The sequence below is a fragment of the Ranitomeya imitator genome, chromosome 5 (genome assembly GCF_032444005.1).
Source record: "Ranitomeya imitator isolate aRanImi1 chromosome 5, aRanImi1.pri, whole genome shotgun sequence".
Taxonomy (NCBI): Eukaryota; Metazoa; Chordata; class Amphibia; order Anura; family Dendrobatidae; genus Ranitomeya; species Ranitomeya imitator.
Window position 1 is genome coordinate 357,531,990 of NC_091286.1, and position 27,874 is coordinate 357,559,863.

The 27,874-nt window shown below is 46.8% G+C and overlaps 1 protein-coding gene across 1 annotated transcript; it reads left to right on the forward strand.

The window, feature by feature from the left end:
• Window positions 1–1,421: 1,421 nt before the first annotated feature.
• Window positions 1,422–27,683, forward strand: TMEM30A (transmembrane protein 30A). The gene is made up of 7 exons (XM_069726539.1): window positions 1,422–1,779; window positions 9,574–9,690; window positions 10,020–10,127; window positions 20,400–20,487; window positions 21,398–21,544; window positions 22,424–22,633; window positions 23,289–27,683. Exons 1-7 carry the CDS (start codon window positions 1,546–1,548, stop codon window positions 23,480–23,482), a joined length of 1,098 nt encoding a protein of 365 aa, XP_069582640.1. The 5' UTR covers window positions 1,422–1,545; the 3' UTR covers window positions 23,483–27,683.
• Window positions 27,684–27,874: the final 191 nt, after the last annotated feature.

A 27,874-nucleotide genomic window follows, 5' to 3' on the forward strand; every position in this document is an offset into this window, starting at 1 on the left:
AGATCATGAGACGGGCGAAGGTTGCGAGTGGGTAAATACCGGGAGACTATGTCACAGATGTATGGAGGAGACAGGTTGTGAATGGCTTTGTATGTCACTGTAAGGGTTTTGAACTGCAGACTCTGGACAATAGGAAGCCAGTGAAGGGCTTGGCAGAGAGGGGAGGCTGGGGAATAACGGGGAGACGAGGATTAGTCGGGCAGCAGAGTGTAGGATGGATTGGAGTGGTGCCAGAGGGTAGATCAGAGAGTAGGAGGTTGCAGTAGTCAAGGTGGGAGATGATAAGGAGGTGCACTAGTGTTTTTGCAGTTTCATAATAATAATAATAATAATAATAATAAATTAATAATATAAACAGTATGAGCCCCCACATAGTCCCCTATAGTCAGTATGAGTCTCCACAGTCTCCTATATACATATAAACATGTCATAAACATATGAAAGAAAAAAAAACTTATCTTGCTCCCGTTCCCCTGGCGCTCTGCTCCTGTGCACTGAGTCTCAGCAGTAACAGCGCTATGAAGTGTCGTCATCATGTCTGCTTTCTCACACACTGATAGGAAAAGACAGAAATGGCAGCTTAGTCCTCCAGCAATGTATTCTCCACTACCCGCATCTCAAGGATGAAGATAAAGGTGACAGCGGGTGGCAGCGGATGGGTGGCAGAAGGCACAGTGCGGTCCATGGGTCACTGTTTTCAGCCCCTCGGCTGTCTTGGTCTGGGGGCCGGACTGGAACAGTCAGAGGGCTGAATATGGCCCACGATCTTTGCCCAGGTTTGCCATACACCAAAGACAACTGCTTAATAGACAATGTCATACACCAAAGATGCCATGGTCCATATGCGGACCCCAATGCCAGGACTGACTCTAGGTCCCAACCCAAACTTAGAGCCTCATAGGCACAGAGCAAACTGTGAGCCTGGGCGATCTGTGGCCAGTGCGGGCATTGCAGGCCATGTATGGACCGTGGGACTCATACAACGCTGCGCTCCACTGTTGGCGCCTTACGTTTCGGTCTGTGCCCTTCATCACATGCACAGACTGCCATAGATAGAGAGACAGGAACAGAAATGCGCCATGTCTCACAAAGGTGGTCCACCTTAATGTGACCACTCAAAACTGGGTTATCGCTATAAATTTCTGGTTTGTTCTTATCGTAAAGAAAAAAGTTAAGGAAACTTGGTATTTTATTACCCACATCGATTCACTGGCAGCATAAAGTTGTCCAGTCTAGTAAACCTGGGCAAGAAGTCCATATTGACACTCAGTATCTTCAAGAATGTTTGCAGCCTACTGTATAAAGATGCTCATAGAAGTGAGGTACTGGTCTCTAACAAAATGGCCGCAGCCGCACTCCTCAAGATTCATATTTACTGACACAACTAAACCTCTAGTGTCCATGTGTGACGCATGCGCAGTTGAGTGAAGGTCTTCCGCATTAGGGTGATCCGCCCGTGACGTCTCCTGTAGCAGCGTAGGGCGGGTTTGTTGTGTTGGACAGAGGTGGCACACACGGCTTGGGGGCCGGAGAGCGAGACCCCTCATGGCTATGAACTACAAGGAGGAAGACGGGCACCCCCACTCGGGTGTGGGGCCCGGGCCGGCGGTGAAGAGTAAGAAGCCCGATAACACGGCGTTCAAGCAGCAGCGGCTTCCGGCTTGGCAGCCGATCCTCACTGCCGGGACCGTGCTGCCGGCATTCTTCGTTATCGGGATCATCTTCATTCCTATCGGGATCGGCATCTTCGTCACCTCAAATAATATCAGGGAGTATGAGGTGAGTGCAGGGTCAGGGAGGGTCTCACATGGTGGGCGAGGTACCTGCTCTGTACGTGCCCATCACAGCGGCTGAGAATTATGTGAGGTCATCAGATGCCAGGGATCCTGCCCACCAGCTGCCCAGGTATCAGGGAACTGCCTCCCCTAATGCCAGGGATCCTGCCCACCACCTACCCAGGGAACTGCCTCCCCTAATGCCAGGGATCCTGCCCACCACCTACCCAGTTATTGGGGACCTGCCTCCCCCTAATGCTAGGGATCCTGCCCACCACCTACCCAGGTATCAGGGACCTGCCTCCCCCTAATGCCAGGGATCCTGCCCACCACCTACCTAGGCATCAGGGACCTGCCTCCCCCTAATGCCAGGGATTCTGCCCACCACCTACCCAGATATTGGGGCCCTGCCTCCCTCTAATGCCAGGGAACATGCCCACCACCTACCCAGATATTGGGGACCTGCCTCCCTCTAATGCCAGGGAACCTGCCCACCACCTACCCAGATATTGGGGACCTGCCTCCCTCTAATGCCAGGGATCCTGCCCACCACCAACCCAGGTATCGGGTCCCTGCCTCCCTCTAATGCCAGGGATCCTGCCCACCACCTACCCAGGTATTAGGGACATGCCTCCCCGTAATACCAAGGATCCTGCCCACCACCTACCCAGTTATTGGGGACCTGCCTCCCCCTAATGCCAGGGATCCTGCCCACCACCTACCCAGGTATCGGGGACCTGCCTCCCCCTAATGCCAGGGATCCTGCCCACCACCTACCCAGGTATCAGGGAACTGCCTCCCCTAATTCCAGGGATCCTGCCCACCACCTACCCAGGTATCAGGGACCTGCTTCCCCCTAATGCTAGGGATCCTGCCCACTACCTACCCAGGTATCAGGGACCTGCCTCCCCCTAATGCCAGGGATCCTGCCCACCACCTACCCAGGTATCAGGGACCTGCCTCCCCCTAATGCCAGGGATCCTGCCCACCACCTACCTAGGCATCAGGGACCTGCCTCCCCCTAATGCCAGGGATTCTGCCCACCACCTACCCAGATATTGGGGCCCTGCCTCCCTCTAATGCCAGGGAACATGCCCACCACCTACCCAGATATTGGGGACCTGCCTCCCTCTAATGCCAGGGAACCTGCCCACCACCTACCCAGATATTGGGGACCTGCCTCCCTCTAATGCCAGGGATCCTGCCCACCACCAACCCAGGTATCGGGTCCCTGCCTCCCTCTAATGCCAGGGATCCTGCCCACCACCTACCCAGGTATTAGGGACATGCCTCCCCGTAATACCAAGGATCCTGCCCACCACCTACCCAGTTATTGGGGACCTGCCTCCCCCTAATGCCAGGGATCCTGCCCACCACCTACCCAGGTATTAGGGACCTGCCTCCCCCTAATGCCAGGGATCCTGCCCACCACCTACCCAGGTATCGGGGACCTGCCTCCCCCTAATGCCAGGGATCCTGCCCACCACCTACCCAGGTATCAGGGAACTGCCTCCCCTAATTCCAGGGATCCTGCCCACCACCTACCCAGGTATCAGGGACCTGCTTCCCCCTAATGCTAGGGATCCTGCCCACTACCTACCCAGGTATCAGGGACCTGCCTCCCCCTAATGCCAGGGATCCTGCCCACCACCTACCCAGGTATCAGGGACCTGCCTCCCCCTAATGCCAGGGATCCTGCCCACCACCTACCAAGGTATCAGGGACCTGCCTCCCCCTAATGCCAGGGATCCTGCCCACCACCTGCCCAGGTATCAGGGACTTGCCTCCCCCTAATGCCAGGGATCCTGCCCACCACCTACCAGGCATCAGGGGCATGCCTCCCTCTAATGCAGGGATCCTGCCCACCACCTACCAGGCATCAGGGACATGCCTCCCTCTAATGCCAGGGAACCTGCCCACCGCCTACCCAGATATTGGGGACCTGCTTCCTCTAATGCCACGGATCCATCCCACCACCTACCCAGATATTGGGGACCTGCCTCCCTCTAATGCCAGGGATCCTGCCCACCACCTACCCAGATATTGGGGCCCTGCCTCCCTCTAATGCCAGGGATCCTGCCCACCACCTACCCAGATATTGGGGCCCTGCCTCCCTCTAATGCCAGGGAACCTGCCCACCACCTACCCAGGTATCAGGGACCTGCCTCCCCCTAATGCCAGGGATCCTGCCCACCACCTACCCAGATATTGGGGACCTGCCTCTCTCAAATGCCACGGATCCATCCCACCACCTACCCAGATATTGGGGACCTGCCTCGCTCTAATGCCAGGGAACCTGCCCACCACCTACCCAGATATTGGGGACCTGCCTCCCTTTAATGCCAAGGATCCTGCCCACCACCTACCCAGGTATCCGGTCCCTGCCTCCCTCTAATGCCAGGGATCCTGCCCACCACCTACCCAGATATTGGGGACCTGCCTCCCTCTAATGCCAAGGATCCTGCCCACCACCAACCCAGGTATCGGGTCCCTGCCTCCCTCTAATGCCAGGGATCCTGCCCACCACCTACCCAGGTATTGGGGACCTGCCTCCCTGTAATGCCAGGGATCCTACCCACCACCTACCCAGGTATCAGGGAACTGCCTCCCCTAATGCCAGGGATCCTGCCCACCACCTACCCAGGTATTGGGGACCTGCCTCCCCCTAATGCCAGGGATCCTGCCCACCACCTACCCAGGTATCAGGGAACTGCCTCCCCTAATGCCAGGGATCCTGCCCACCACCTACCCAGGTATTGGGGACCTGCCTCCCCCTAATGCCAGGAATCCTGCCCACCACCTGCCCAGTTATCAGGGACATGCCTCCCTCTATACGTGCCCATCACAACGGCTGAGAATTATGTGAAGTCATCAGATGCCAGGGATCCTGCCCACCATCTACCCAGGTATCGGGTGCCTGCCTCCCTCTAATGCCAGGGATCCTGCCCACCACCTACCTAGGCATCAGGGACCTGCCTCCCCCTAATGCCAGGGATTCTGCCCACCACCTACCCAGATATTGGGGCCCTGCCTCCCTCTAATGCCAGGGAACATGCCCACCACCTACCCAGATATTGGGGACCTGCCTCCCTCTAATGCCAGGGATCCTGCCCACCACCTACCCAGGTATCAGGGACATGCCTCCCCGTAATGCCAAGGATCCTGCCCACCACCTACCCAGTTATTGGGGACCTGCCTCCCCCTAATGCCAGGGATCCTGCCACCACCTGCCCAGGTATCAGGGATCTGCCTCCCCTAATGCCAGAGATCCTGCCCACCACCTACCCAGGTATTGGGGACCTGCCTCCCCCTAATGCCAGGGACCCTGCCCACTACCTGCCTAGGTATCAGGGAACTGCCTCCCCCTAATGCCAGGGATCCTGCCCACCACCTACCCAGATATCAGGGACCTTCCTCCCCTAATGCCAGGGATCCTGCCCACCACCTACCCAGATATTGGGGACCTGCCTCCCTCTAATGCCAAGGATCCTGCCCACCACCAACCCAGGTATCGGGTCCCTGCCTCCCTCTAATGCCAGGGATCCTGCCCACTACCTGCCTAGGTATCAGGGAACTGCCTCCCCCTAATGCCAGGGATCCTGCCCACTACCTGCCTAGGTATCAGGGAACTGCCTCCCCCTAATGCCAGGGATCCTGCCCACCACCTACCCAGATATCCGGGACCTTCCTCCCCTAATGCCAGGGATCCTGCCCACCACCTGCCCAGGTATCAGGGACATGCCTCCCCTAATGCCAGGGATCCTGCCCACCACCTACCCAGGTATCAGGGACATGCCTCCCTTTATACGTGCCCATCACAATGGCTGAGAAGTATTATGTGATGTCATCAGATGCCAGGGATTCTGCCTACCACCTACCCCGGTACCGGGGACCTGCCTCCCTCTAATGCCAGGGATCCTGCCCACCACCTACCCAGGTATCAGGGACCTGCCTCCCTCTAATGCCAGGGATCCTGTCCACAGCCTACCCCGGTACCTATGACTCCCGGCCTTTCAGAAGTTGTGATCACAAAATGGCCCCATGGGACTGGAGTGGCGGCAGTCTAAGGTGAAGACGGCTGCTGATACCACTAGGTGCAAGGACCTTGCATTATTAGCACCACTTCAGCGCTGCAATATAAAAACAAAATGCTGGAGTGGTGCGGAATAGAACAGCACCATGCATTGTATAGTGGCCAAACCCAGGTACTGCAGCTCGGCTACAGTACCTGCGAGTATCCCAGTCCTCGTGTACCTCCACTAGATCATGATTTGGGGATAACTTTGGCATTGACAATTTTTATATATTCTTTGCTATAGTAAGCAAATCCTGAAAACATGACCTGTTGTGAGACTGGAGTCGATACATGCCACTGTAGACCCTCTGATCATCTCAGTCTTTGTTAATCTATGAAGACAGGCAGGTATTTTGGTGGACCGGTTCTGATGTACTTACATTGACTTTTCAATCACTAGTTATATGAAGGGCCATACTTGCACAAGAGTCCTCTCCTCCAGCCAAGGTAAGCTAGTCACACCTGGCACATGTTCCTTGTGCCGCTCTCCATTGGTGTGTAATGAGACGTGAATTTCCTGATACTTGATATAAGCACTGTGGCATTCAGCTGGGATGGTAATTGTGGAGGTGACGGCCTGTAATGGAGGGTTCACGGTGACACATTGTGTGACGTGATCTTCTGCTCCATCTGTATGTTGGTAGAAGCTTGATGTAATTACAGAGTAATCGTGGCCTTGCATACTGGATATATGAAAGCTCCAGACATACATGTTTAACATTGTCATCCATCACCCGTGGACTTCAATGATAATGGGGTTGTCCCCTTTCAGAAAACCATACCGAGTATTACTTCCCCCTCTATGGGTCTAGTACTGAGTCTCCGTCTTTTATTTGTCTGTAGGGCTGACGTCAAGTCAAAAGCATAGCACAGAATCACCGATGTATAGACCGAATGAGCCGCTGAACTCACTGATTGGCTGCAGCGCTGATGTTAGCAATGCAAACAACACACACTCTGGGGTAGTGGCGGAGACTCGGTGCTGGACTCTGGAAAGTCTAGCAATGCTCGTGGTTTTTTTTTCCTTATGGTTGACAACACCTTTAAAAAACAAAAACCAAACCTACATGTATGTTTTTGCTGCACGTGTCAAGATAGAAAACTGTAGTCTACTACATTATTCCATATTTTTATAATCTATTCTGTGATATACTAAGACAGAGACTTTTTTTAAGTTTTGATCTGACATCTGTGCACTTTGGAGGCCTTCCAAGATTTATACATGCGACATACAGGACCTCTAGTCTACAGTAGCCTTTCCAGTAGACTGTAAAGTGGTGGAAGCAGACTGGACTTCTTTGCCACCTCCTCTATAGATGTCACCTCACATCATCACTGTTTGGTGATTAGAGAAGGTCGATCGCTGGCAGCCAAGATGGATTGCAGAACGTGGGGCCAGGTCTTAGATAACCAGTATTCATGATTGTCCATTCACTCCGGCCTGTGTAAGCGCTAACATACATAAAAGGAAAGTCGCTGTACCGGGGTCTACCAAGCTGGGGTACCTCTTTCAGTACCACCCCTAGTTTCAGGAGGTCCACTCTGCTTTGGCTGGAGTCTGAATGAAGGACGCTGGCTGGAATCGCTTGGTTACGTGGGCGCATATAAAAGATCACTGCTTCTCCACGTATTTCCAGTCTGACAACACTTTACTCACAGGACACAGAATATATCACACAGATACAGAGGGCAGGCCAATAAAAAAGCGGCAGGCCAGACATACATTACAATAGCCGCAGGTGCCCGGAGCCTGCCGATATTTACTGTGGGAATTACAAAGGTGGGGGGAGGACAAAAGGGGAATATCGTGTCCCCTCTGCCCAGGGGTGCAGCCTGTGGGCTGATGCATTAGGGACATGCATCTCACATGGAACCTATTATACATACTTATAACTGCACAACATATTCTGGGTGCTGAGTGGTTCCGTAACACGTCACAGTCGCCAATAAGAGTGTCTTGACAGATTAGATACACCGTCACTGCCTTGGCGAGAATAAGTGGGTGTAGTGCAGTAAAGAAGAGCATAAAGCAGCAATAAAAACGGGTTCTACCAACCAAGAACTTCTATCCAGAGAAGCCCCTGCAGTTTTTCCAATTTGTGTCTTTTGAGTATGATAAAGCCATTTTTATATCTTCTTGAAAACATAGAGACGGCCTTGTGTTGTCAGGAAATCATTGTTTGGGCAGATAAGAACGTTCCATTTCATCCTCCAGATCTTAAAATAAACCAAGGTAGCAAGAAAGAATCCTACACAATGAAAATGTCAGGCAGGATGTGGTGACTACCCTCTCCTATTTGTGCCTTGCATGCAGCCAGTGCTGTCAGACTCACGAGTGAATTTGTCCTACGGTCTCTTAGCTTTTGAGTCCTTATGTAGATGTCTATTCACAGCACCTGTTTGATTTACTAGGAGACATGACCTAGGGAGCAATGATGTAATAGTTTTAACTTCTACAGAAATATTTTAGTTTCCTGAAATTTAAAAATTATGATCTTGATATCAATATCAATACTGTGAAGGTCCAACTTCTGGCTCCACCACCAGTCGGCTAACAGAAGGGGCCATAATGATCTGACAAGCTTTGCATCCCCTTAGTTTTAAAACAAAGTTTTTTTCTTTCTAATTTGGGATGTATGCGAAACAAGCGCAAATTGCTGTGCCAAGAACCTGCCAGGGTTGCCATGTTTACAGGTATTTAGCATGCCCATAGGTCCCAGCTTATTTCTAGACTCCATCTTTAGAAAGAGAGATTTTCATTGAGCCATGCCTGGACACTTGGGGTGGTGGTGTCCTGGCATTAAGGTCTCGCTTAGATGCCCGTGAGATATGGTCTGAGTGCAGACTGTGAAGTGTGGACCTGCTGTGGGTCCCCTGTCTCAAACTTGATAGCTTAATCTATGCCTATGTGGTCATTGTATTTGGCATGGAGGATATCCTAAGACAACCAAAGAAGGATAAGGGAGGAATTGAGGGTTGTGTGATTATACTAATGGTTTTGTAGTGGTGATGCCTGGTACTTAAGCTCCCTACTGCTCAGTCCTATTCAAGTCCTTGGGATGGAGCTGTAACGCCAGTCACTACCAAATGTTCGGAGTTGTGCCTGGTAAATAATGAAGAAAACACAGCTCTTTAAGCACCACAACTCTACAGTCATCTGATCATGCTAGTACCCACCACCAATGGCGCATCCTAAGGTGAGGCCATCGTAGATCAAGTGACCTTAGTTAACAGTGAAAATGTAATTTTGGGCCATGCAGATCCATCGTGTTCTGCCCGCCTGCTGCCGTTTCTCCACTCTGGAGCCTTATTCTCTGTTTCACAAACTGACTACCTCCGTCTCAGACTGTGCATGGAGAGTACTGCTCTTTGACAGTTGTCTATATGTAGTGGCTAGAGGTGGCCCAGTAGACAGGTCCGTATTCCATGGCCGCTGGAATCCTTGGTTCCTCTTCTGATTTGTGGGCCCAGTGTGACATGCGTGACATCGCTTTGGGCCTACTGCTCAGAAGAGATGCCAACAGGTAGCAGTGGGTTCTCAGACCTCCGCTCTGGCATCCACCAGTGTCCTGCACAATGATTTACTCATCACTAATTAGTGGCCTGTTCTAAGAAGATATCTCAGCCCATTTTGTCTGCAACCTATAAGATGATGTGTAGTAATTATTTCTTTGAGAACTTGTTCTCTAACTCAACTTTTTTTTTTACTTTTTATATTCTTAGATTGACTACACTGGAATAGATCCCAGCAGCCCCTGTCACAAGTGCACGAACGTCTCCTGGAACAGCACCCCCCCATGTACTTGTGTTATTAAGTTCACTTTGGAAAATGCATTTGAGGTAAATCTATTTCTCCTCCCTCTTTCAGATTTATGCCTCTGATTGCAATTTTCCATCTTTATTATCAACGTTTTACTCCTTTACTTTTAACAATTTGAAATGTCACCAACGCCAGGAATAACAACTTAAACTATGTTTTTCGGATGATTAGGGACTGTACAATTGGGATCCTCTACTCCTTCCACAGTAAGGCATGTATATATTGGCAAGGAGTCCATCAATGGATTCTATAAGCTGCCTTTGGGAGTTAAAGACCTCATCTGGGCATGCAATTTATTTGCATAATACCTCCATATTGTTAACACCCGTCTGTTTTTTTTTTTTTGCAGAGCAATGTGTTCATGTATTATGGGCTGTCTAACTTCTATCAGAACCATCGGCGTTACGTAAAGTCCAGAGATGATAGTCAGCTGAATGGAGACAAGAACTCTCTTAAAGTAAGTGGTGTATGGCTATGGAGACTAATGCAGAGGGGCCATATTATTGTGTTCGCATGTCGGATATGAAAGATTTTATTGTGGAAATCGAATTTGCGCCGGTAAAATTTGCAGAAGTTGGGTGAACCATACCATGACCGTACTGCCCCCTCTCCTCCTCAATGCAAAATGATTATGTGGTGCCAATGGGTGGACTTGGCAGTTGGGGGGAGTGCTGAACTTCCCCATGTCTACTAGTAGGGTTCTTTCACACTGCACTTTGTGACACGGTCAGTGGCCCCATCTGGGCTTGCATCCAAAACTCTTGGCTTAACAGGATTCGGGCATGTGCACCGACAGAGACATTGACTTTCATGGTACCGACGGAATCGACAAGCTCTGTCATGCGTAATTTTCGGGCATGTACGCCTACTGGAGGCGGACACTCGGTCTACTATGTCTGGGTATCTGCCTCCAGTATGCATATATGACAATGATGAGTAGACATGAGCGAATCTCAAATTCGGCACAAACATAGCACATTTGAATTCCTCAGTTCCTCAAAGTCTGCATTCACAGTTTGGTAAATGATCGCCTTTCCACTAATGCTTTGGCGGCGATAGTGGTTCTGTATGATGAGTGGCGGGGACGTGTTTTATGAGGGGATGGTGTGTGTAGGTCAGTGGAGCTGTGGAGTGTGATTTTATTATTTTTTTTTTTAATGTTTATACATTTTGGCAGCCAATCAGTGCGCAGAAACCATCCACAGCTTCTAGACACAAGGACTTCTGTCATTGGCGCCTGAAGTCACATGTCCCTCTCCATATAAAAAGCAGACATGTTGTTTTGCTGGCGCCATTTTCTTAGTGTAACAGCGCAGAGAGGCTGCTTCTGCAAGTTGTCATATAGTTAGATAGGATCCTCTCCTGTGTGAAATTGACCTTCCAGCATTTAACTAGTTTGTGCTAATAGTTTTATGCAGGCAGGAGTAAACATTTTCTGGTCCGAATCGTTTGGGCTAATACTATGTTGCAGTCAGGAATCCGGAGGCCCCATTTGCTAATCAAAATCATTAGGGCTAATATTGTGGTACAGCCAGGAGGCCCCATTTGCTATTCCAAATCATTAGGGCTAATATTGGGGTGCAGCCAGGAGGCACCAATTTTTTTCTTTTTGTCATAGATTGACAGCGGGATTAACTGTCTGTTAAAAGCACATGACAACAGATTGTCAGGTGTCTTATGTAGGAAAAGATGCAGGCTTAATGCTGGAGCCCGCATCAAAGTCAGGGACACAACACAGGACACAAATATTTGTCATATGTCGTGAAGGGGTTGTCCCACAAACAAATTACATTTTAATACATCTTAAAAGTCAGATCACATGACCGGAGCATTGGGTATTTCATCCCAGGCAGGGGTGTACATAGAAATCATGGGGCTCCATAGCAGAAATTCTAATTGGGACTCCCCCCACCCCAAGAAAACCTTAATATTCACTGGGGTCACAGAAGAGTATATCTCACAATTTTGCAGCCGTTATAAAGTAATTTTGCTCCTATTGAAACCCGTAGATTGTTCTTTTATTGCTCCCATAAAGTATGATGCCAACAAAAGTGCCCTCCAAACATAGTATTATACCCCCACAGAGAATTCCTCCACAGTACCCTCCACACGCACAGTATGGTGACCCTACTGTACCACCTCTGTTGTCACTTCTTCTTTCCTCTGGGAAAATGTGGTGACCCCAAACGCAGTATGATGCCTCAACTCTGATCCCCACACAGCCCTCCATACAGTATAATGGGCCCCACATAGTCCTCCATCCAGAATAATGTCCCCACGCAGTCCTCTATCCAGAATAATGGTCCCACTTAGTCCTCCATCCAGAATAAGGGCCCCACGTAGTCCTCCATCCAGAATAATGGTCCCACGTAGTCCTCCATCCAGAATATTGGTTCTCAAAGGTAATAAATGAATAAATCCTTCCCTTTAACCCCTCGCCACGACAGCACCCTACAGGAGAGAGGGATCCGCCCCACAGGAACAGGAAACCTACAGAAAGATAAAAGGGGGCGGTCCGCCTTTCCTCCTCAGTTTAGGTTTCCTGTTCCTGCGGGAATGACAGGACTTTAAAGGGAACCTGTCACCTGAATTTGGCGGGACTGGTTTTGGGTCATATGGGCGGAGTTTTCGGGTGTTTGATTCACCCTTTCCTTACCCGCTGGCTGCATGCTGGCTGCAATATTGGATTGAAGTTCATTCTCTGTCCTCCATAGTACATGGCTGCACAAGGCAAGATTGCTTTGCGCAGGCGTGTACTATGGAGGACAGAGAATGAACTTCAATCCAATATTGCAGCCAGCGGGTAAGGAAAGGGTGAATCAAACACCCGAAAACTCCGCCCATATGACCCAAAACCAGTCCCGCCAAATTCAGGTGACAGAGTCCCTTTAAGAAGCTACGGAAGTACCTGGGCATGCACGCCGCCTGTGCAGTCTCTTCGGAACGGCAGGGGCTGCAGCCTGGAAGCAGCGTCGGGGCAGTTCCGCTAGACGGCTCCCTCCTCGTCTGGGAGGCATACAGATGCCCGGGTCCGGAGAAAGCCGCCCGGCATCTGCGTTATGCGGCGGCTTCAGCGTGGGAGTTCCTCGCCCGGCAGAAGGGGTGAGTGAGAGGAGCTTCCTGCATGGCGGTCCGAGGACTAGAGGCCGCTCCGCGCACGCTGACCGCCATTAGTAAGTTCACCCCGGAAGTAGATGCTAAATTTCCGGGGTAAGCAGGCCGAGATCAGCGGTGGGGGTAGCGCGAGTTCGCGCATGCGCAGTACCGCTTAAAAAAAAAAAAAAAAAAAATGGCGCTCTATATAAACTGGCTAACCACTGTTACCTGCGATGCAAGATGTCATCTCCAGGTGCCATGGATCCTGCAGCAGGAGACTCAGTTCCCTCCAAGGACCGCTCCAGCAGAGGATCATCAGATGCCGGTCGGAAGAGCGACACAGTGGATAAATCCAAAGGATCTCGGCCGTCTGATCCGGTAATAGAAAGCTTCACTGGGTGAGTTTATAACTCTGCCTATTAAGCTGACGCCGTCTCCCCTCCTTTCTCTCTCTTTCTCCTCCTCTCGCTATGTCTCACCTGGACCAGGCCAAAAAACGACAGAAAACCAAACATAAAGAATGCGCCTTATGTAGCCAGCCCCTACCAGACTCATACCCCAAAAAACTCTGCAAAGATTGTATAGCAGAAACCACACAAGGAGCAGCGGTGTCTATTACGGACTTACGCACCATTATAAGAGAGGAGTTAAAGGCTATGTCACAGGATAAACCACAAAAAAGTAAATCCAAAAAGCCAACACCTTTATCAGATTCTGATAGTGAGCAAGCCGTACTCTCAGATATCTCTATAGCCTCTTCATCATCGTCATCATCATCATCTTCAGAAATTGATGGGCGTTCATGTTTCCCCTTAGATAGTGTGGATAATCTAGTGAAATCAATAAGAGACACTATGGGGTGTGAGGAAACAAAGGGCGCACAAACCACGCAAGATATAATGTTTGCGGGTTTGGCGGAGAGGAAAAGGAAATGCTTTCCAGTCATTCCAGCAGTGAAGGCATTAATAAAAAGAGAATGGGAGAAACAAGATCAGAGAAGTTTTTTGCCCTCAGCGTCAAAACGGAAATACCCGTTTAGTGATGATGAGTTACTTACGTGGACCAAAATCCCTAAGGTTGACGCAGCTGTTGCCTCTACCTCTAAACCGTCCACATTGCCTGTTGAAGACGCGGGGTTACTCTCAGACCCTCTAGATCGCAAAGCCGAGTCGTCCCTTAAAAGATCCTGGGAGGCAACTACAGGCATATTTAAGCCAGCAATAGCGAGCACTTGTACCGCCAGGTCAATGCTCATCTGGATTGACCAGCTACACCAAAGCATTGAGAATAAAATGTCACGAGAAAAACTACGAGCTGCTATTCCCTTAATACGAGGTGCAGCAGCCTTTATGGCGGACGCGTCTGCAGATTCTCTCCACCTAGCGGCTAGATCCGCAGGTCTGGTAAACAATGCAAGACGGGCATTATGGATGAAAAGCTGGAAAGGGGACGCACAATCAAAATCTAAGATATGCGCAATCCCATGTGAGGGTGAGTTCCTCTTTGGAAAAACCTTAGACGACATACTCAAGAAGGCAAAAGACAGGAAAAAGGCTTTTCCTGATACCTCTATTCCCTTTTATAGGAGAGCCTTTAAGAGAAGGCCATTCGGCAAGAGAAGGCAGACGGACAGGTCGGCAACATGGTTCCCTAAGGAAGATAAACAAAGAGGTACCATGTTCAGAAGACCCAACCCCCCAAAAGACAGCAAATTCTGAGGATATAACAATTCCAGTAGGGGGCAGATTAAAATTTTTCACTCCCCAATGGGAAAATATTACAACTAGTTCGTGGATTTTAAATATAATCAGAGATGGAATAAAATTACAATTCTCTCGCTTTCCCCACGAATCATACATTATAACATCTCTCAGCTCGCCTATACAACAGGAGGCCCTGGAGAGTGAAATCCAAACCCTATTATCAAAAGGGGTTTTAGTCCAAGTTCCGGAAGGACAAGAGACTAGAGGATTCTATTCTCCTCTATTCTTAATTTCCAAACCCGATGGTTCATTCAGAACAATCCTAAGCCTCAAAAAGCTTAATTCATTTATTAAAAATGATACATTTAAAATGGAGTCTATAAAATCCACCATAAAGTTACTTTTTCCAAACTGTATGATGGGGGGCATTGATCTAAAAGATGCTTACTACCATCTCCCTATTCATGACAGATACCAGAAGTTCTTCAGGGTAGCGGTGGCAATCAAAGGCAAGATTTGTCATTTCCAGTATGCAGCCATGCCCTTCGGCCTTTCTACAGCGCCAAGGATTTTCACCAAAGTGATTCTAGAGGTGATGGCTTATCTTCGCCAAAAAGAGACATTAATTGTGCCCTACTTAGATGACTTTTTAGTCATCAGAAATTCAGTTTCTCAGTGTGCTGACCGTTTAGCTCATGCAGTTTCATCTCTACAGGATCTAGGTTGGATAATCAGTATCGACAAATCCAGACTGACTCCACTGTCACTTCAAGCGTTTCTGGGGTTCCATCTAGACTCCATAACTCAAAAATGTCTGCTCCCTCAGGTAAAAATCTCACTCATCAGACATAAAGTCACAACAGCAATAAATAATCCTCACATGACCCTAAGAAAAGCCATGTCATTACTGGGATCTCTTATTTCCTGTATACCTGCAGTCCAGTGGGCACAATACCATACCCGGACACTGCAGCACCAAATCCTCCAAGAGGAAAGACGGCTACTTAGCTTAAATGCAAAGATAACGTTGTCCCAGGAAGTTTTATCTTCTTTAACGTGGTGGCTGGATTCTAACCATTTGATGAATGGTGTTCCATGGGTAATAACACCATCTCATATTATAACCACTGACGCCAGTCCTCATGGATGGGGCGCTCATATGGGGAATGATTTTTGCCAAGGGTTATGGGACACTGAAGAATGCCACAACTCATCTAATCTGAAAGAACTAAATGCAGTAAGATACGCCTTATGTCATTTTCTCCCACAGCTCCGGGGAAAAGACATTCGAATCCTTTCAGACAACACCACCACAGTGGCTTATATAAACAGACAAGGAGGTACTCAATCAGAGACTCTGATGTCTTCCGCTGGGAAAATTCTGGATTTGGCAGAAAAACATCTATTATCCCTCACTGCAGTTCACATAAGGGGGAAGAACAACCAGCAGGCAGACTTCTTAAGTCGACATACCCTAAGGCAGGGAGAGTGGTGCCTAAACCATCATATCTTCCAACGGATAGTATCCCTATGGGGTTGTCCGCAAATAGACCTCTTTGCCACGAGAAAAAACAGGCAAGTCCAGAAATTTGCAGCCCTATCGTTAGCAGATCATCCGGACATTCTAGACGCTTTCCAAACCCCTTGGCAATACAGTCTAGCGTACGCCTTCCCTCCGATAATATTGTTACCACAGGTCATTCGGAAGATCAGGGAGGATGGAGCGAGAGTTGTACTAATAGCACCATTCTGGCCCAAAAGGCCATGGTTCTCATGCCTACAAGCCATGTCGGTTTCGGACCCTTGGGTCCTCCCCTCGACACCCAACCTTCTCTTCCAGGGTCCGTTTCTCCACCCCCAGGTGGACAATCTCCATCTGACGGCCTGGAATTTGAGAGGCAGATGCTAAAATTAAGGGGATTTTCCGAGGGACTAATTGACACACTCCTCCAAAGTAGAAAACGCTCTACCACAAAAATTTATACAAAAATCTGGAAAAAATTCCTACAGTTCCATAAATCTCCCAACACATCAGAGATTCCGGTACAATCTATATTGGAATTCCTTCAAAAAGGGAGGGAACTAGGTTTAGCTGTAAATACGTTAAAAGTTCACGTATCAGCACTGGGAGCCCTCTATGGCCATAATATTGCAGGAAATAGATGGGTATCCCGATTTATCACGGCTTGTGAAAGGATAAATCCTGTTAATATACCTAGAATTCCACCCTGGGATCTAAATTTAGTTCTACAAGCCCTAACAGACTCTCCATTTGAACCAATAGATTCAGTATCCATTAAATATTTATCACTTAAGACTGTCCTCTTGGTAGCACTGACTTCAGCTAGGAGAATCAGTGACATCCAAGCTCTTTCTATAGATCCACCTTTCCTGCTAACTTTTCAGGATAAGTTGATTCTTAAATTAGACCCTTCCTATCTCCCCAAGGTAGCAAAGAAATTCCATAGGTCACAAGAAATAGTCCTACCCACCTTTTTCAGTAACCCTTCCACTCCTGAGGAATGTAAATATCACACTCTAGATGTTAAGAGTAGTTTTAAAATACATTGAAAGGACCAGTAGCTGGCGACAGTGTAGGGCTCTGTTTATATCATTTCACGGTCACAAGAAGGGTCATGCAGTCACAAAAAGCACCTTATCCCGGTGGATCAGGGAGTCTATCACACTGGCTTACTCCGCGAGGAAAGAAAACCCTCCGGAAGGCATAACTCCACACTCTACCAGAGCTATGGCATCCTCCTGGGCCGAAAGAGGAGACGTCCCAATAGAAACCATATGTAAGGCGGCAACTTGGTCAGATCCTTCTACCTTCTATAACCACTATAGGCTTGGCCTATCGTCAACTTCTGACCTAGACTTTGGCAGGACTGTCCTCAGCACGGTGGTCCCCCCCTAGGTGATGGTCTCTGAAAGATCTCCTGTAGGGTGCTGTCATGGCGAGGGGTAAAAAGCCGGATTACTCACCGGTAATACTCTTTTAGTGAGTCCACGACAGCACCCTATTACATCCCTCCCTAGGTCAATATAGTACTTACTATTGAGTAAAATTCTTTTAATCATACATGAGCAAATAAGTTTGAAAATGAAATAAATTATATTTGCTTAATACTGGCGGTCCTCCGGGTACTCTGAAATCAAAACTGAGGAGGAAAGGCGGACCGCCCCTTTTATCTTTCTGTAGGTTTCCTGTTCCTGTGGGGCGGATCCCTCTCTCCTGTAGGGTGCTGTCGTGGACTCACTAAAAGAGTATTACCGGTGAGTAATTCGGCTTTTCGCTGGTCCCCTTCTGCTCCAGTCTTGGTAGTGAGTGATCTAAAGCTCTTCACTGCTTGGAACAGCGGGTGCAAAATAGAACCCATTTCGCTAAGACGTCAGACGCTGAGGGAGAATGATGGAGGTGTGAGAGTTGGGCTTCCGATACAGTTGAAAGTGAAGTGCTGGCGTCACAGGCCAAATATAATCACCCTGTGGGCTATAGTTTTACATGTGGGGGCTAAACAATAGCTGCTGTTGGAGGGGAATGTGACCAGATCGGTCCCTCGGCCTCCTGCAATTGTAAAGCACCCTGCAAGAGAAAGTGGAAATAGATGGACTGGTCTGCTCACGTGCTCTTCCAACCGCAGCTGTGTTATGGACAGATGTGAGGAAAGCTGCACCAATAAGAGAAAATGGCTCAGTGCATCATGGTGGGGCCAAACATTTAAGTGTGCTTCCACCTTCTTGTTTCCCCTCTATCTCCAGCACCTCTCCCCATTTCTTTGATTGACAGCCCTGGCTTCATAGTCAGTGAAGGGTGGAGCTAGAGGGAAACCAAGCAGGTGGGAAGGAGCACTGAAATGACTGGCCCCGCCATATATACAAGATGGAGGTAGCTGCTCCTGGTATGCACCTATTCACACTAGTTTGGATGTGCCAGTCTTTTTTTTTCTGTCATTGGCCCCGCCATATGGCCCCGATCGCCTGTATTTGGATTGAACAGTTATCCTGTACTGACAGTCCCTTTAAGTCTGTTATTTGCGTTAAATGATCCATTTGTTGATTTCATTTTCTGGTAATTATATTCTACCATAGTTCCCTGCCCTGTATGCCGCTTTCATCTCTGCCCGTCCTTTGCTGTTCCATGGGATGTTTATGTAGCCATCATCTGTTCTTTCCCATCGTGCAGGAGGTTAGCCCAGGCGATCAGAGCTGTATCATTACATCTCACGCACTGAGAAACCTGCTCTAAGCTGTGGTGGGGTTGGGGTGTTCTTTCTTAGTGTTGCTGCCTGCTTATGATTGGTCAGCATCAAGCAAGAAGTACTTTTTTTTTAATTTTTTTATTTAGCTCTGAAGCCACAATTAGGTCCTTTGTCCACTTCAAAATGGAAATGTTTATGAAAGGTCCCCTTTAAAATGTATGCCACCTAGTTAAGAAAATAATATAATTCATGCGTGACTATGGAGCTTTTCTACCTTGCCACCTTCAAGAAGCACCAATTTCAATTTCTTCCTGCCGAGAACCAACACCACCACACAGGCTGCCATATGTGCCTAATGCATACTGTAATAGACTGCTTTTATTTCTGGGACGGAAAATGGGGAGTGGTGGGTGCTGCTCTGACAGCTGTGACTCTAGGACGCACTGTACTGGCCAGGGAGGTATCACTTGGTCACTTGCTGTTCCTCAGGTGATAGGAAATGTGCTTATTGCAGATCTGGTAGGCTGAGGCCCTTGGCTGTCCTGTTCGGGCCCTTGGAGGGGGCAGATAATGGGCATCTTAGTTTCAATGGTATCTGCATACACAGTATTAAATACAATGGTGGAACAGCCTGTACCACGGAGTCTCAATGCAGCAGGCGCGGTGACGTCACTGGTTTGTGCCTCCTGTGTGGAGCCTCAGAGACCAGAGGAGAGTACTGCAGGGCTACATATTATTTGTTTGGGAGTCTGTGAGGGTGTCATGGTGTGTGTATAGCTGTGGGACATTAAACTGCTTGGAGGCTATGGGGACATCATACTGTATGTGGAGGAGCTGTTGATCAGTGTACGTCTAAACTGGTTGTCCAGCTTTACCATGAAAGTTTCCAGTCATTCTTCGTGACTACAGACCCTCACAGCGCACTCTGGCAGGATTTCCAGGTGTCTGCGGTTAGCCTGAGGGGTCATCTGATTCATACTTCCTGTCACATTCCAACTAGACATGCACAGCTTTGCTGAGTGCAGTCACATTGAGCGAGGCGGTGCACGTCTAGTCGGAATGTGGCTAGAGGTATGCAGATCACACGCTTGCAGACACATGACCGCTCAATCTCTGCACATACTGAAGACTTTTACAACTACTTTAAGGCTGAATAACCGAGTATAATATAGAAACTTTATAAAGGCAGTAAATGATATGGTTTTGCTTAGCTGCTATAGGTAAGAATACAAGCTACAATAAGTCCATGGTAACCCGTATTAGCAGTAGTAGTTAATATAAGACATTTTGCCCTTCACTGACATGTCTGCTATACCTGGCTAAGATGTAGCTTCTCACATTAGTTTTGTGGCATTGAGATCTTACAGTGACTGCAGCTCGTCTGTGGGTTCTTGGCATCTGAGAGCAGACAGAGAAGATCATCTTGGGTCATCCCCTCTTCATCACATGTGACCTTGTGAGAAGCTGATGAATAATTTCTGTGATTGTGAGATCAATAATCTTTTTCCTTTGCCTGTATATATTTGTAGTATATATCCACCCTGTCCTGTACTTCCTTTTTCCGGTCTGCATTTAGCTTTGTGTTCAGTGTCAGGTTGCATCTTGTGTATGTGAAGAATAGCTTACACCACTGTGTGCAACAAGTATCCGATGTCGGATCTGCCACATATATTGTCCTGTGTTAATTCTTCATGACTCGTACTTATGAATTTACTTTTTACATTCTAGAACCCCAGCAAGGAGTGTGACCCCTATCGTATGAACCAGAGCCTGCCCATAGCTCCGTGTGGTGCCATTGCCAACAGTATGTTCAATGGTAAGTTTACATGTAGCCTTCCTGGTTTGCATGGTGGAATTCTCATTTTATACATTACCGCAATATGCAAACTTTTATTTAATAAAAAACAAAATTAACCCATACAGTAAATGCCATAAAGAGAGTTAACTGAACCACCTCACCTTGGTAAAAAATGCAATAACAAATTGTGTGTACCCCAAAATGGTATCGATGAAAACATCAGTCGCCACACAGAAAACAAGCCCTCATGCGTCTCAGTGGAAAAAAGAAATAATAAAGCTACCAATCTCAGGAACTGGCAACACAAAAAAATTTTTTTAAAAATATGTATATTTTTTAGTATTTTTTTACACCAAATGAAAAGGGGGACCGTACAACTTTAGAATCGCCATAATCGTATTGACCTGAAGAATTTCCCGGTTATTTTTACCGCACAATGAACACTGTGAAAATAAAACACAGAAAACAATATCACAGTTTTTTATTTTATTTTATTTCTTCCCATATGGCTAAGTCTACAGTAGAATTAAAAAAAAAAAAAGTTATGGCCTATACCGTGCAGGGAAAAGTAATAGGATGCAGTGTTGCATTAGCGCTATAGCCCCTCAGTGACCATTGGAGGTCTGACCTCTAGACACTCGTAAATCTGAAGTGATGGCATATACACGCAATACACGATCACTTTACAAGAGAAGTCATTTCTCATATTTTCCCAGTCGTTAGAATTTGTGTAATTAACATAATAACAATTAACTGAACATGAAGATCTGAAGAGGCTTCCAGGAAGAATTCACGGACTACATGACTAATTGTTACTTCTGAATACTTTCTGATTCTTTTTTCAATTTTGTTCCTAGTTCAGTGAGGTTTCTAGTTTCACAAACTAGAATGAATGGATTTGTAACTGATTATCTGTGCTTGGTTTCAGATACCCTCAGCTTATATGAGATCAAAGATGGAAGTGAAGTAGCCATTCCATTGACCAAAAAAGGCATTGCCTGGTGGACAGATAAAAACGTGAAGTTCAGAAATCCAACTCTAACTGGTAACGCTACCCTGGAATCTGTATTTGAAGGTAAGTCACCCAAATATGGTTGGTTTATTTGAAATGATTAGCTGAAAACAGAAAATGTTCACCATCTTGACGTTGCCGACAGACTCCACACAATGCTATTTCTCCTATTATAAGACACCGAGGTTTGGACCTGGCACTATGTTGCAGGTCTTTGGTATAAACGAAAACCACAATGTAAGTGTTAATATAGCCCGATGAACTGATGTGCAGAGTTGTGTGCTGTGTATTAATAGATGTGTCTAGTCTACATCAACCTTCATAGCCTAAGGCTAGGTGCACACGTAGGAAATGTGGTGCAGAATTTTCTGCACAAAATCCACATCTCGGATTTTGTGCGGAATTGATGTGGATTTTCTGCAGTTTTTACCACTGCGGATTTCTATCATGGAGGGGTGCAGAAACGCTGCAGATTCGCACAAAAGAAGTGACATGCGCTTCTTTTAAATCGGCAGCAATTCCGCACTGATTTTTCCGCGTAACTTTTTTTTTTTTTTACATTGATTTACATTGTACTGTACATCACAGTGCGGATCTGTAGCGTTTCTGCGTGGAAAAATCCACTGCGGATCCACAGCAAATCCGCATCGTGTGCACATAGCCTAAGTATATGCGGAGAAGATGGCGACCACTCATCATAATGCTAGTTACTATCTGTAAGGGCAGAGTCAGACTGTATAAATCGGACGCAGATTGGAACGCAGTGCGCGAACTGGCCGGAGGCTCTCCCTGACCCGAGTGTGGCAGCCTCATATATTTCCGTGTAGCTCTCACGCTACGGGTCAGGAGAGTCGCCAGCCAGTCCGCTAACTGCGTTCTGATCTCTGTCCAATTTACACAGACTTCTGACTGCCCCCAATCTCGCATTTCTCTGTTACACAGGTACTTCGAAGCCAATTAACTGGAATAAAGCAGTCTACGAGTTGGATAAAAGTGACCCTGACAACAACGGCTTCATTAATGAAGATTTCATCGTGTGGATGCGCACTGCGGCACTTCCTACCTTCAGGAAGCTGTATGGGTTGATAGAAAAGAAAGAAGCTACATATGCTGCCTTGGCGCCTGGCAATTACTCTCTGCATGTGGTATACAGTATCCTTGTCTAACCTGTGGATCAGATCTTTATTTTAAGTCAGGACTTTTTTGGATTTGGCAGCTGTTAGTAATTAGACAACCCCATAAATAGTTTCACAGGTCCATCGGCCACACTATTAATCTGTGGTCCCCATCTCCCAGCATTTGCGGCACTTCTTCTTTTCATTAGCCGTCTCTTGGCGCAGTGTCACAGTTGCGTCACGCTGCAAAGATGATGTTTGCCAGGCCAGCTAATTAGAAGAGAAGCTGTAGATTCCGTCGGGTAAGAGGTGGTTCTTCGTTCTCCTGACCAGCGACCACAAATTACTGCCATGGCCGATGGATCAGGGACTGCTAATCGATTCTCCCCATTAACAAAACTTCATTCAGTTTGGTCCATTGACTTGTAGGTTTATGTTAATACACCTGAAGTAATCTTCTACGAAGGTTGATTTTAAGAGCTTTCTACAGTATTCCTTTTGTATGCTTCTCTGTCATTTAGATTCCTTTTGTAGATCTATAGGGTCTCTCCCAATTGTATGATTTTATTAGACACCAGTAATGGGATAAATCTGGAATTGGATTAGGAAGAGAAGAACTCCCATCTCCTGATCTTTTCTTTGTGTTTTCATATGCCTTTTATTCCACAGCTTTTTTCCTATACGTTTCCCAGATTACCCTGTTCTCAGCTTCGATGGACGGAAGAGAATGATCCTCAGCACAATCTCCTGGATGGGGGGAAAGAATCCATTCTTAGGAATTGCATACATCACTGTGGGCTCCATCTGCTTTTTCTTGGGTATCGTGCTGCTCATCATCCACCACAAATACGGAAATCGCAACAACAGTGCCGATATCCCAAACTAATTGTTTGCGTCATGTCTTGCATGTTCATCTAGGCAAGTCCGCACTGCTTTGTGTGCCCGCTTCCTCCTCTAGTATTCTTAATGCTATTTATTTTATGAAGTGGGGTTATTTCTAGACATGTTGTTTTTGGAACCATTCAAGGAAAAACTGTTACCTTCCAAACTGTCTCCTGAAAACGTAAGCTCACTCCCGTGGCCAGTCTTCATGCCAATTCCAGCCTGTGACAAGCTGCAGGTCACACTACTAATGGCATATAACGTTTTTAGTATATTAAGTGTTTCTCCCGCTCCTATTTTAATGCCCCCGCCCCCCGTTAAAAGTAAATGGCTGCAGAAAATAAAATTGGTGTACAAGGGGTTAAAACTGTCCTGTCTAGACCCTCTTTACCCTAAAGAAAAAATGCTGAACCAAAGTCCAACTGAAGATGGAATTTACGGGCTGTCGTCTTTGGGAGTACAGTTGTGTATACGGTAATTTGCTGTTAATGGGAATGTGCCCCCGGAAAAATTCCTCTTGATTTCATGTTATACATGTTTTTAAGAATTTTTGTTTCTTTTCTGTGGAAATCACCATTATTGCGGACAGGATTAAAATGAGAAGTAACCACTGTATTTATGCAGTAATGTTCCCAATAGGTGGTCACAATTTTCCTCCCTGCACGGTAACCTCTGCACAGATGATAGAGCATGCTCACAACACTCTCCTATTCTGTAGACTACAGGCGTCTGATTCGTGTGGCTGCTGTAAAGGATATATCTAAATGGTGTCCTCTCAAATATGTACAGAAAATAGAATAAGGAAAACTACAATCAAAATTCTAAACAAATTTGAAAAAAATATCTATATTTACCTTATAGCATGGGGATCAATTCTATAACCTGATTTATTAAGAGTGTGAGCGGGTTACAGTGGCGATCATCCATATGTTCATGTGATTTTATTGAGGAGAAAGGTCATACAGCAGCGGCTTATCTTCAGGGAAATGGAACGGGGCGTTTTAAAGGGGTATTCTCAAGTTGTCTCTTGAGCAGGTAAGAGTAGTAGTTTCCTTACTGCTTAGTTTCCTCCTGTTCTGGTGAATTGCAGAGCTGAAGTACTGGTAGAACTATAAAGCCCAGCACAAGTTCTGCTCTACCATTCAGCTGTCATTGTCTGGAATGTACAGTTATCACTGTATATGCACGTGGAGATAAGGCATTTGAACAAGCCAACACCACTATGGACAGCCTGGAGGTTAGCAGACCTGTTATGAAAGCTGCTGGTTTATAACTGCCTCTCTCCAGAAGGTGAGAAGATTACTGATGCATAGAAATCAGGGGGCTGGGGAGAGCTGACTGGGATGTTAAGAGTTAACTCCTCTCTTGGAATGTCACTTCTCTTCGCTCTTGGCCAGGGTATGGAGGCCAAGGTCCATGAAAACAAGTTTGCAGGAAAATAGCAGCAGATGGAAAAAACACATAAATTGAAAATGTGTTTATTTTATTCTAACTATTTGAAGCAATTTGAGAACTTAAGAATTGGGTAGTCTTAATTTAAAGGGGTATTCTTATGTTCATTGATGTCTTTTGTCTGGGAGGAGTCTTGAAAAGCCATCAAATTGTCAGTCGCTCTTACCGAAATCATTAGTATGTCTTTGATATGCATGGACTTGTGTTCAGGGTTCTAGGCTACATTCCCAAGATGAGTATTTGGTGAGTTTTTGATGTTGCAGATTTTCTGCACCTATTAAGTTACTTGCGTTTTTTCTGCTGCTGCTTTTGTCTCCTTACGGTCTATTGTGTGTGTTTTAAATAAATCTGCTTTATTTTGGATACTTCTTGTTACTTAGCTTTGATAAAAGTTTGATAAAGTCCTATGAAGGTTTCATGCGATTCTGCTGCGGAAACGCGATAAGGCATATATGTATCTGTGAATTTTTCTCATTTCAGTTTATGGAAAAAAATCAGCAAATAAAACGCATATTTACCGCAAGAGAAATTAACCTGCTGCAAACCTAAAAATCGCACCTCAGGTCAGTTTCTGAAGTGTAAAAGAAAAAAAAAAATGCACACAGTGGGTGGTGAGATTTCTATAAATCCCATACATACTACTGGACCTGTAGTACGCTGTGCTTTTGTCGGCATAAATATACACAAAGGGAAAATGGGAACGGTGTGTGACTCTTCAATGCTGTCCTTCATCTCGACCAAAAGAATCCACCGCCCCCTTCTTTTTTTACTGGGGCTCATGAACATGTCCAGAATGCTGATCTGTGTCTCCGTAAGCTGCCATGCATGGCCCCCAAAGAATCATTTCCCCAATACCGTTGTGTTTTGTGTCTTGGGTGTGCAGGTTAGGTAACGTTCCCTTTTGCGTTGTTGGGCGCAGCAGCGTCGTCGACGCAACCAACAGCGCAATACACAACGCTGCGTTTTTTGACGCATGCGTTGACACAAACTAGTAATGTTCCTGAATTTTGGCGCAGGGAAAACGCTACAAGTAGCGTTCTCCGTGCCCTGTCTGGTGCGCCAAACTGACGCATGCGTTGTAAAACGCAATACAACGCATACCGGCCCATGTCCATACGCCCCCCCCATATTAAAGATAGGGGTGCATGACGCATGCGTCGGTATGCGTCGACGACGCTGCGCCCAACAGCGCAAATGTGAACATAGCCTTACAAGTTGTTACATGTTCTTGGATGAGCTGTGCCGCCATTCAACGCCATGGACTTGATATAGAGCAGAGCGTGGCAGGATTGTGCTTGACATCTGCTGAGCTCATGCCTTTTCTAGCAGTATTTTACATGTGTAGTAAAGCTACACAGACTGCGTGGATATGTATACTGAAATGGCTTATATTATTTTGTCATTCCTTTTACCGTTTGTATTTTATTTTTTTTTTTATTTGCACACTGTTTGCACCAAAAATGGCTGTAATGGTTAACGCGCCGTGGATTGGTCTCTATACCTCACCTTAGCTGAATGTGGCAAGTGTTATCATCTGTGAAATGTTGCAGTGAATGGAACAATCCCTTTGAATATCTTGGAACAGGGGGTTTAAAAAAAAAAAAAGGAAAAGTATTGCTGATGACAGCCAGCAGCTTATGGAAGCATTGACCAGGCTGTGGCACTGGCACGATCAATGCATCCTATTCAAACACTTGATGAAAGGGGGTGAGATTGTAAGACCCCCAGCTTATGTTGATGACTTATCCTAATGCTGAAGGAGTTTTCTAGACTTTAAAAACTCTTAAGAGAATATATGAGGAAATATTGATTATATACAAAGGTTGACATTTAGTGATGAGCACAAGTGCTTGTTACTTGTTTTGTCGAGGGTGTTTGACTGCCATGTTTGAGTAGCCGCGGCCACATGTGTCGCCGCTGTTACACAGCCAGCCATAAAACATGCTGGGATTGCCCGTGTTTGTCAGGATTTCCCCGCATGTTTTGTTACCAACAGCGGCGGAGACTTGAACATGTCACCCATGATACCCGAGCACCCTAGGCAAACTCTAGTAACAAGCGCTTGTGCTCATCTCTATTGACATTCATCATAACTTTCATACAGCAGTCTTCACCAAAAGCCCTTCTCGGAAGATACACCAAATGTATTAAGGGGTCAATTTGCTACATCCATACTCTGTATGTGCCCTGAAAAACAAAATTCACCCCTTTAATCTTTCAGACCATGATGGGGCATGATCGCTCCTCCTGTGACGTGCCACACACGTAAATAGACTGTGGTTTAAAAAAAAGTTGCACAATTTTTGTGCAGCTGTGGGTTTGCCAGAACACTGTTAAACATTGCCTATCCCCTTGCTAAGATGAAATTAAAGGTGCTGCTCTTTATTTCTTAACCCCTCTTTTGGGTGGTCTTCTCCCTTGTGCTAGGTGATTTCACCTTCTTGGTAATTGGACAGTGGTGGCGATCTCATGGATTGCACATGTACGTCACCTCCATGCGGAGAGGGAGATGAGCTTCTATTCCCACGTATGCGACAAGTCACGTTTTTGTAACAAGGTGGTGTCGTAAAGCCGCACTATCTATCACACTCTTTTGAGGAGTTGATTATCATGGGTTTTGCTTACCTGATAAAGCACCAGTAGCTCTGGGGTCACTGCTGGCTCACTGGTTGGGTGGTTTCCTTTTTTCCACTGGAAACACTGCTGTTACCCTCGTCTTTCTCCCTGCCTCAGTTAATAAATTCTGAACACTTTGTGTGTGTTGTCATTAATGGGAAACTTCATGGATGGAAATCAGATTGCATCATTATTTAGCTAGTTGCATAAGCAGATTGGTCGTGTTATCTGCAATTACAGGTGAGTTCGTACTTAAAGGGAACCTGCCACCTCAAATGGGCGGGATATGTAAATGACTTTTTTCTGGGACGATGGGCGCCGTTTTGTC

Bases quoted from the DNA above. Each gene is read 5' to 3' on its own strand.
- TMEM30A (XM_069726539.1), top strand. From the start codon at position 1,546: ATGGCTATGAACTACAAGGAGGAAGACGGGCACCCCCACTCGGGTGTG. The intron at 1,780-9,573 runs GTGAGTGCAGGG...TTATATTCTTAG, and splicing joins ATAATATCAGGGAGTATGAG to ATTGACTACACTGGAATAGA. The intron at 22,634-23,288 runs GTATCCTTGTCT...TACGTTTCCCAG, and splicing joins CTCTCTGCATGTGGTATACA to ATTACCCTGTTCTCAGCTTC.